The sequence below is a fragment of the Osmerus mordax genome, chromosome 6, assembly GCF_038355195.1.
Source record: "Osmerus mordax isolate fOsmMor3 chromosome 6, fOsmMor3.pri, whole genome shotgun sequence".
NCBI classification, from domain to species: Eukaryota; Metazoa; Chordata; class Actinopteri; order Osmeriformes; family Osmeridae; genus Osmerus; species Osmerus mordax.
In genome coordinates this window covers 10926252-10937544 of record NC_090055.1, presented here as the reverse complement: position 1 = coordinate 10937544, position 11293 = coordinate 10926252, and the positions used below count along the sequence as shown (strand labels likewise).

Sequence of the window (11293 nt, the reverse complement as noted above, 5' to 3'; positions counted from 1 at the left end):
TTTGTGGTGGCAGATTGCTATATAAGTAAAAATTATATTGTATTTTTTTAAGGTCCTTCCTTGGTAGTTTTGACTGTTTTGAATGTACTGTAGTTTCCATGTATTCAAAGCACAAACAAGCTGATTGAATAGACTACACGAATGAAAAATCTAAATTATGTTTTGAAACTGTATATAGAAATTCAATATGAAGAGTATAATTTTTTTCAAGATACATGTTTTATATACAAATAAAATTTGACAGAACAACATACTGAATATATGTTTTTGATACTTGAATGAATAAATGAACAGCTTCTGCACAGCTTGACCTATTTGAGCCAAGCTAAAATACTGAGCAGGTGTAGGCCTACTGTGATACAAGAACAGTTCATTGCACTGCACCAGCCTCAACCATAAACAATAATATTTATATGTTGACGCTTTAGTGCATATAAGCCGTATCATATGTTGTGATAGACCTTGACACCAGTAAAAAGTCCCTATGACACCAATTCAGTTGAGTATTATCAACATGTTCCCCTGTAGTTCAGTCAGTTGAGGTCAAGGTAGAGCCATGTTTACACGAGGATGTACAGATGGTAAAATAGGTGAAAACACAGTTCATATGAGCATCAGATATTTCTGAAACTTGTGAGATATCTATTATTTAGTACTCTAAAGCTGCCTCTTTCAAATTCATCATTATATCTCAATACCTGTCTGCAGTGTGGCAGGTAAACATAATATATCTTCCAAATGACCTGATTCAATATCTGTGTAGTTCTACATATGTTTACATTATGTATGTACGTTGTGGAAAATGAAAAACAACTCGGTGGATGCAGAGAATAGTCTGTTAATAAGTGGGGGAAAGGTTGATTGCCACATTTCTAAGTAAAGCCATGGAAGTGACCAGATGAGACGGACAGGCCAAAATAACCTGTGAAACTGACAAACACCTGTTTCCATGGGAGCGTGCATGCCTGCATGTGTGTTTGCTTTATATCTACTTTTGAATTGTGAAACAAATTTAGGACAGACCCTGGGAGGATTTTATTTCAACACGTGGACATAGCAGAGCCAATGGAGGTGGTCTTGGATGTCAGTGAGGTAATTCATTTAGTAGTCTTCAGTTACTGGATACAACATTTCTGTTGCCTTGCCTGTGAAAGTCCATATTGTTACGTACACAAGCGCACTCAGACAAAATGACCATATATTTCCATGGAACACAGGTGTATGTAATGTAATGATACATCCAAGATTAAAATTGAACTTTTGTGTGCAATTTCAATAAGTAGTTGCATTCCATCCATCAATAAATTGCATGAGTGTTTTTGTACCATGTTCTATTTGAGAATATACGTGGGCATGAGCTTTTGTCTTGCACAGCAAGTATTGTGTATTGTACAGCTCCCCTGACACCTGCAGCCTCATGTCAAACTAAGGATAACACTTACATGTGAAACTTGTAGTACTTGTTACATATTTGTATGAATTCTCCAATACATGTCTATAAAATTTAGCTAAGTTGACTAAGTGTATATTCTGTTGTAGCTTGAAAAGGATCAACCATGGTGAAGGGATTGGAGAGGTGGGTTGGGTTGGGGGTAGGGTGGTACATCATTGGCAATGACAACCTCACCAAGTTGGGTAGCGGCAACCCCCACCAGAAACCCAATGCTGTTTACCAGCGTCTGCAGCTGTTCCCAACAGGGCCTTCTCTCCTCCCACCAGTCCTCACCACCTCCCTCTCTATCTCTCTCTCTTTCTCTCTCTCTCTCTCTCTCTCTCTCTCTCTCTCTTTTTCGCTCTCTCTCTTTTTCTCTCTCTCTCTCTCTCTCTCTCTCTCTCTCTCTCTCTCTCTCCCTCTCTCTTCCACCCTCCCTTCATCCCTCCATCTCTCTAGCTAATTCCAAGCTGCCTTCTCTAGAAGTCTGGGGTGCGGTCTATCGAGGCTGCCAACATATGTACACAAACAGTAGAGCTGGCCTGACAGACAGAGCCAAGTAGGTCTTCCATGTTGACGCTTGTACTCCTAACCCACCCACCTTGCCGTTACCACGCAGTTACTAAAGTTGGCATCTGTGGGAACTGTCATTGCAGATAGACAAGACTCAGAACTTGTGAATACAATGTAAACTATGCATTTATTAATTGTAGTAGTAGAATGCAATGTTTATTTTTGAAAAGTGGGGTTACAATGAAATACTGTTGTTATGGCCACAGCAGTTACAGTTTTTCTCGATTGGTTACACACATTTTCTGAATGCATACCTCATACTCTCAGTACTCTACACACAAATCAAAAAAACACACACACAATGGGCAAAACCCCTCACTTCTCCTGCAAAATTAAACTTAACATTCAAAACAATGTTATTTAATCTCAAAATGGTATTTTGTTTTCAAATGACAAACACAAACCATCATATGAATAGACATTTATAAGAACCATTTGAACACTGATGTGCTCAGTGTAAAACACTATGATGAATGGAAAACACACATTCATTCATCATAGTGAGTTAGGCCTTTTTTTGTTCAGTGTTACACTTACTACAGACAGTACATACATAAGTGTGTTGTAAAATATTTGAGAATATTGTTTTTATACTCAGAACACAGAAATACATGGTAACAAATATATTTTATGTATTTTTCCCAGAAAAACAATGTACACCGTGTACATCCCAACCAACACAAAGTTGCACATACAGTGGTCTACATACAAAACAACAGAATAATTTACTGTATAGTGTATACAGTTACATTATTATAATTTTCTTTGTATTTGCCGTAATGTTATGGCGTTATTTTCTAGGACCATGTTCATGATTTCAGTTTCCTGTTCAGGAGACAGAAGATGTTCCCGACCACCTTGTGTTGGTAATCTTTCAGTTCTGCCAAACAAATAGTAAAATACTGTAAATACTGTGTTGGAATACAAAGTAGGAATACATTTTCCAAATACTTGAAACATACTTTATTTTTTACAGTCCTACAGAACAGTCCACAGGCAATACTGTACTACTGTACTCATTGAGTACTGTATTGATATGCAGTAGGCCTACTGCAATTTTGTAGTGAGAGTAGATTTCTTACCTATTCTCATTTCGGAAAGTCCGGATGATGGATGCTACAGTGTACCTGCTCAAATTTGGCTGTACTCTTTGCCCAGCCTCCCTCATTGTTAGACCATGGTTGACCACATGGTCAACCAAAGCGGCTCGGATCTCATCAGAGATTATGGTCCTTGGCCTTCCTCATCCTCGTCCTCCCCGTCCTCCTCCTCTTACTCTCACTCCTCTGCCTCTGCCTCTGTTTCCAATGTTGGCATCCATTGCTCAAAAACAGAAGAGGTCACCTGTTGCCCTTTTATGCTAAAGCTCTGATTGCTAATTGTAAAACTGTGTGACAGGTGTTTGTCCATGCGATGAGTCAGTGTGCGTATTTGAATGGCAGTGTGTTCTTTGTGAAAACAAAAGATTTTCTTCATGAAAATTGTGCCAAATGCAGAGAATTGTGTGTAGTGTTTTGAAAAAAGTGTGTGTTAGAACTGCAATTTGAGTGTAAAGCAGGAATTGTGCTTGTAGTGTACCACAATTGGTTCATGGGGTTGGTGCATGAGTTACATGTTGTGGTCATTGTGTCTCAAGTACCAGTATTTGTGTGTAAACAATTGAGAAAAACTGTAAACCCTGGGGTTGTTTCAGCAGTAAGACATTGTGAGAATAGCTGAACAGCATTGTGCAGTGTGTGTAACAGGTGGCCACTATGTGGAGTGCAGAAGACATACAGTGGTCCCAAATTCAAGTTTAGATAAGCAGAAAAGACAATGTACATTATGTTGTGGTCTGTTGCCGTCATAGGTCAGTGGACATGAACTTTGTGGTGCCTCTATATCAGTGCTCAATACCAAGAACTTATTAGCCACCTGCTACTAAACTCAAATGTGCTGACATTAAAGGCCACTTTTGGTAACCCAACCCAGGCTGGTCCAGTAACCAAACCAAAATCAAAACCCAAGGCAAAATAAATTAAGACAAGGCTGAGGTGGTTAAGTCCTCTGAATAAATCACAAAAACTGTTTATGTTATATACAAAGGTTGGCTGGTAAACATTTTTTGGCTTTTTAAACCTTTTCTTGTGGGAGTGATATTTGGGTCACCTTTTTTCTATTAAACGTGGACAGGGAAAAACTAATAGGGATGTAACACCTTAAGCTGCATTGTCCATCAACCAGAAACTTTCCCCAATACCTCGTCTCACTTCCTCATTTCCTGCTCATGCCCAGTTTGGATTTGCTGAAGTGTCCCCCGCGTGTCAGACTGGGGGCACATTGAAATAGAGTGGTTATCTAATCCTTCCAAATACATGCACCAGGCATTCAGAAACCATAGATGAATCATAAATCATTTATAGCAAGTCTGTCAAAAGAGCCTTTGTGGGTACACCCCTTAAAATGCACCCCAAGATTTAAAAAAAATGAAACTCCATTATTTCCCCATTAAAAAAAAATCTTCAGAAATGGTCCCAGCCCGTTTATTATATTCTATGACTTAATAGTGAATTTTAGAAGTTTATTTTCAGTGATGATTCAGTATGCATATGGTTATCCAACACACTCACCCACAAAAAGTCACAATGATCAGCATGTCTTCTTCAAGTCAATGAGTTAAAGGCATAGAGAAAAAACTGGGCCAATAATCGACCACATTGGCACATTTCCATTGATTACCGGATTGCAATGAGATGGCAAAGGTTGTGAAAGCGATGTCGCAAACATAGCTCCATTTCTGTCTATTCAGCACTTTTTGCATTCTTCTCAAATATGTACCAGTGAACAGAACATTTTGCAGGACAAAAAGAACTCACATAAGCCATAAGAGCAGCATGCGACTCGTAGAATAGTGAAGAAGTCGGAGCCTTTGTGACATCTGTGGAATCTCAAGAGGGTGAGTGTAACAAGATGCTGGTGGGGTGCACTTTATGTTTCTGCTGACTCATTGTGTCTTCTCCGCAGGGATCACTGAAGGGGAATGGAGGGGGCAGGATGTGGAACGGAGGGGGCTGGAGAGGGCAGGGGTTGGATAGAACTGGCAGGGGTTGATATGGTGGCTGGCAGGATTTGAAAAGTAGCATCTCCATATTAGGAGCTGAAGCCCACTAGTCTTTTTGGTCACAAAAACCTTTTTGATATCTTTTCAAACTTCAGTGTTACGGCCATGAAGAAAATTGTGATTAGTTTTAAACTACAGGACTGTTAATTTGGTTGACAACACTGAACCAAGCATACACTCAACTCATGGTGTGATACATTACTGTACTGTCCATAATCAGATGAAATATTACAATCTCTCATTGTAAACTTTCATGGTACATTCATGGTAAGTCTGTAACACATCTTGGTCAGAACGCTGTGCGTATGTGTGCACAGAGTGTGGGTATGCTCCCAAGTTTACAGCAGAGACAAGCTTCCTGATGTTATTTGATCGGTTGAATAACTTTCACATGAACAAGGAACTGTAACAGTGCGCGTCCACTGCAGCGACGCGAATCGCTTGCCATCGCTCGCCTTCCCACAGTTCACCACGCTCGGGGGCGTTTCAAACAGATTAATGTAGAATGTAGTTCTCTAAAGTCACTGTTGTAGTTGTCATGGCCAAGTGTGCAGACTTGGGTTTACATACTCGCAACATCGATCAAAATACAACTTGTATACAAAATACAAAACTGTTTAATAGACATAAACGTTGACATGTGTAAAAAACGTTTTATTATATTACTCAAAGTCTGCTAATCTGTCGATACGATAGGGAGTTCCAGCCGGGCTAGCTAGCTACTGTAGTTACCACAGAACGAAGTTACGTAATGTGACTAGACTGAATTTGAAAGTACATGCACCAACAACTTCGGCAACCTTGCGCCATGCATCGTTTTTTATTAACATCTCTGTACGAATACAGCTATGTATCGTACAGGACTGGGTAAGCAGCCACACAAACGATTAGTTTCTCCTCCACCTTGAAACCTAGAAAGCTAGAAATGTTCACCATGGTTGCTACGTTACGAGAAACAAGAAAACACTCCGATTGGCCATCGCTAGAAAATCGCTCCTCATTTGCATCAAGTTGAGATAATCTCAACTCGGTCGCGTCGCGTCGCTACCCACAATGCACCACGCAAGCGATTCGCCTTGCTCCATTGAAAATGAATAGAAAACATGTTGTCGCTCGCATCGCGTCGCTGCAGTGGACACGCACTGTAAGGGTGAAAGTGAAAGGAGGCACGATTGCATAGGAACACAAACAAAAAATGCGGTCTAAAAATCTAAATCTTTGGTTTTGTCTTTCATTCCACACCATTGTATATGCAGGTACGATAAGAAGAATGAACTAATAACTAATAATTAAGTTGTATTTGTTTAACTAACGTGAACATTTCTACAACCATGTTATAGTCTGCTACAATTTCAATTACATTAGGCATGTTTTCAAACTGAATAACATTATGAAAAAAACAAACAACAACAATACATAAATAAAACTACTAATAGATTGTGATGTTTTAGATCTTGTTTTCATTATGGAGGAGCTTAGTTCCATGTCTCTTTCAGGTTCTGGAAGACATTCTCTGTGGATGTTGGCGACATACATTACAGGAGAGACACCCTTTCCAGAATTCACTGCTGTACTGATGCTGGATGATGTTCAAGTTGGTTACTTTGACTCTAACATCAACAAATTAGTTCAATCCAGGCATACAGCAAAAACAATTCGCAATGACATCGCTCAGGAGGGAGTTTATGTTTTAAATAACATGTACATTAGCATGAGAAGACGATTGAGTATTGTAAAACAGCGCTTTAATTTGACTACAGGTGTCCATGTCCAGCAGAGAAAAGCAGGTTGTGAAATGTTGGACGATGGAGAATCAGCCCAGATGATGTTCAGGGATGCTTGTGATGGAGTTGAAGCTGATGGATTGGTTTACAACATGACAGAGTATTCATACTCAACTGGAAATCCTTGGCAGTTGCAATGGGATCAAATGAAGCTTATTTATGTCAAAATGCGCTATTCAACCTTTTATCTCCCTGTTTGCATTCAAAAATTAAAGTATTTCTTAGAAAGAAAAAAGAAAGTAGTGCTTCGTAGGGTGCGTCCCAGAGTCAGGTTCATAGAGAAGGCAGTTCCAGGAGGGGCTCAGGTGAGCTGCCTGGCCACTGACTTCTACCCCCGATACATCAACCTGACCCTGCTGAGGGACGGCCAGCCTGTGGCAGAGCAGGAGCTCACAGGGGGGGCAGTGCTGCCCAACATGAATGGACTGTACCAAGTCAGGAAGACCCTGGACATCACATCCAAGGAGCTGAGAGAGAGACACAACTACACATGCACCGCTTCTCACCTCAGTCTGGACAACAGGCTTGACATCAGCTGGCAACCTAAGAACTCACACAAACATTCCATATCCATGCTCCTGGGTGTCTTGGTAATCATAGCCATTTTGATTTTTGGGGGGATTGTTTCCGGCCTCTTCCTATGTGTGAGGAGGGTAAGGAGACGTACTGACTCCAGGACAACTCTGCAGCAGCCGGCTAGTATTGATCAAGAGAATATGCAACTGAATCCATTACCTCTCTCTGACAGCTGATATTAGCTTTCTTCCTCTTGTTGGTATTACTGATGGCAAAATAATTAGCCTGTAACCACCCCAGATAACTTAGCATTTTAGAGTACATTCAATACATTCAAGAGGATGTTGTTTCATTTGTTATCGCTTGTTTAAGTCTATTCTTCTATAATTTTCTCTTTCTTTTTTTTCTGTTAATGAGCTCATGTAATCTCAGATGACATCTGAGAGTTTGCTATTTCCAATAATCTGTATAGAATGGATGGAAGTTTTAAGACTCAACATTTCTTCAAATTTTGAAGATCTACACAGGTCTATACCAAGGCACACATTTTATACCAGGCTGATTTTATCATCAGTGTTATTTGTTTGGTTGAAGTTTTACGCTGACACAGGATAATGAAAATGATGTTTCTTTCATTGTACACTTTTGTAATGCATTTTGTAAAGTGCAAGATGAATTGAGGATTTAATGTTTTTTTTAATATATCAAATGTTATGTTATGAATCTCTTCCAATGAGTCATTGCTCAGGAAGTGACTTCTCACCCTATACAAAAACATGAACAAGGGATTCAGGGCCCAGCTCTCTGACTGTCTCCTCATAAAACATTGATGATCAAAAAACTGAATCCATCCTTTTGTTCTGACACCTGGTATATGTATTTTCTTGTTGATACATTCTAATAGATATTGACAAAATCATTTGTAGTACCACATCAACAATAAAAATGTAACTTATTCAAAAATGTGTTTGAGCTGACTATATCTCCAGTTCACTAACTTGTTGGGGTCCGAGCAGCAAAGCTGCGTAAGCACCCATTGAGTTTCTGCCTATTATTAGTAGGCTAGGCATGAGTATCTTCTTCTTCTGACATTGAAGTCTGGAAGCCTACAGAACCGTAAGGTAAACATATTAGACATTTGATTGGGGACAGTCCCTTGATTCTCTTCAAGTTTCATGCTTGAAGCTTTTAACAATGTGTTGTTGGTGTTGTCTTTAAACTAGAAATACTGGACTATGGTACAGTAGTAATAAGTACTGTTGAAAATAGTGAAAACAGGTGCTTCCATCCATGCAGTGTAATGTTTGCAGGTTGCCACTATGTGGAGTGCTGGAGACATTTTCTGCAGCACCAAGTTTTATTGGAACTGAAAAATAGTGGGATGTCTGTAATACACTTTATATTTACTTAATAAATCCTAAACATGATAAATGCACAAAGATTTCGGTAGATTTCAAAATTGACAGCAACATTTCAAAATTGAATAATTTTCCCATTTTCTTATGCCTTCTTGCCATTGACCATTGACTGAGTATATGAAGTTGTAAAGCATTTTGGCATTTTTTATTTATTTTGTCGCAATTTTATTTTGAATAATATAAATAGTGCAACTATTTTAAAAAAACTTTTTTACATTTGACTACTAATTTCCTTTCAGATAATATCTGATTGTATTTTTATACGTTTTTGCATTTTTAGTATATGAATATGTATTTACATTACATAGATATATAGGCTCCATACATGCGTTCAATATACTTCTGTTATGCATATGACCCATTTATAGATTTTCACTGTTGATGTAACAATGCAATGTTACCTGATCAATTAACTTCAATAAAGTTGCAATAAATAAAGTTCCTATCGTAGTCTATCCCATCCTTACTGGTGATTGAGATGGTTTGACCCATGGTGTCATGTTTAACTGATCATGCAGGGCCACAATATACTGTAGTATATTTAAAGAGAATATATAAATAGAGATTATGTACAGTAACTCCAAGTGTGTGTCATGGAGGTGTGGCTCAGAGAGCTCCCTCTGAACAGGGTGCGTGAGAGAGCGTTCAAGACATTACCCTTCTCCTGCTGTTTACTCTGATCATACTGTTGTATTGCTCAAGTAAATGTCTGAGAATGACAGAAAAGTAAACTAGATTATTTCTAAATGGGTTATTTCATGTGCTGCAAGTGACGCCAACATCTGAAATGATTCATTTTCAACTAATTTATTTAGTTCCTTTAAACTCATGTTGACCATACAAACTATTTGGAAATATTAGTTTCAAGAATGAAAAATCCACTTTGCAGAGGGCAGGTGAAAGAATCTGACGACCAAAGAATCTTGGTGGCAGATATTGTGGCAGAGCCTGATATTTAAGTGTATCAGTCCAGCATTTTTTACTTTCACTATGCTCTCTCTCTCTCTTTCTTCTCTCTCTTCCACCTCTCTATGTCCTGTCTCAGGCAGTATTTCAATCCTTTTCTCACTTCTCTCGCTCTTTCTAACGCGCTATTTCTCTCTCCTCCACCTCCCTCCCTCAGTCTGTCACTGAGACATCTCTGCCAGCTCTAGTTTCAGCCCAGCTAGGCGTTAGTAATCTTCCACGGCACTTAGCTGTTTCTGTTTCTTAGCATGAGCTCTGATGTGTGTTCCAGACAGACCCCACTGAGAGGAGTGTATGTCTGGGAATGCATCGCAGTGCTAGGCTCTGGTTTGCATGACTTGTCTTGTCTCACGGTTTGCAGATGTTTTTGCAGCCCTTTTATTTTCACCTGTTTTTTGCAGCTCCTTGTCTCCATGTCATGTATACACTCTTGGGAACATCTGGGGGACACTTTGAGGAAAGTAGTCCGTTTATATTAATGCTATCAATGCATGAAAACATTCAAGGACATATATCATAGAGAAGTATTATTAAGTATTATTATTATTAGTACTATTAAAGAATTATCAGAATTGATGAGACACTTCAGAAATGTCTTCACAAGGAATGCATTCATTATCATATCATTTGTTAGAATTACAAATCAATCCGAGGTCATTGTGAAAATCTCTACCCAAAATGCTACAAATCCACTTAAATCAGATCATATTTAGTGGGGCCCCTTTTTCTGAAGGTCACTCTTCTTTTACAATGGCACTTACTGAGGAAGAGTCCTTCAGACAGACCATCAAAGAGATAGAAGTACCTTCTCCTGTAGCAGCGAGGGTCCCTGCAACGCTCAGCCCTTGAAAAGAATGTTTAGCTCTCAGTCCAAAGCCTTTTTTAGGAAGTAGGACAAAGATCACACACAAGGGGACATTGCCTCTATATTTTCTCTAAATGGCTTGCCATGGCCACAGGTTACTTGGGGCCAAGCATGTTCAAGTGACCTTTTCTCATCACTTTGTCATTGCTCTATGACACCATCTAAACAAAACCCTTATCCAAATAACCTTGGGCATAAGTACAAAGGTATCAGAGCAAAGTAATAGTACCTATCCAACGGAAGCAGATGTGCAGTGTAAAATCTTCTGCAAGAGACCTTCCATTGAATGGTTGAGTCGTGAATCCCCGTTGAGGGTTGCCAATGGAACCCGAGACTAAGCCCTGGCAGATTTACAGTGTGATCAATCAGACCATTTATTCTAGGTCTTGCGCTTGATGACAATGTCCCCCCACAAGATGTTCCAATGTATGACCACTTTGTAGTGTCTCTCTCCAGTTAAAACCTATAGTTTCTGTTCTACTTCCCAGCACCATGACGATGGCTGGTGTATCAGCAACATCTGTAAGCATGTCACACACTATTTACGTAAAATTGATTCCTGTCCCCTCTATGTATTCTTGCCACTGGTGGACTCAATTGCTCACCTGATGCCCCCATAATGGGAAACAATGCAGAAAA

At 39.4% G+C, this 11293-nt stretch overlaps 1 protein-coding gene across 1 annotated transcript; it reads left to right on the top strand.

Moving 5' to 3' along the window:
* Positions 1-6235: 6235 nt before the first annotated feature.
* On the top strand, positions 6236-7872 carry LOC136944178 (class I histocompatibility antigen, F10 alpha chain-like). Its single transcript, XM_067237834.1, has 2 exons — positions 6236-6361; positions 6602-7872. The coding sequence occupies exons 1-2, from the start codon at positions 6301-6303 to the stop codon at positions 7639-7641; spliced, it is 1101 nt and encodes a 366-aa protein (XP_067093935.1). The 5' UTR covers positions 6236-6300; the 3' UTR covers positions 7642-7872.
* Positions 7873-11293: the final 3421 nt, after the last annotated feature.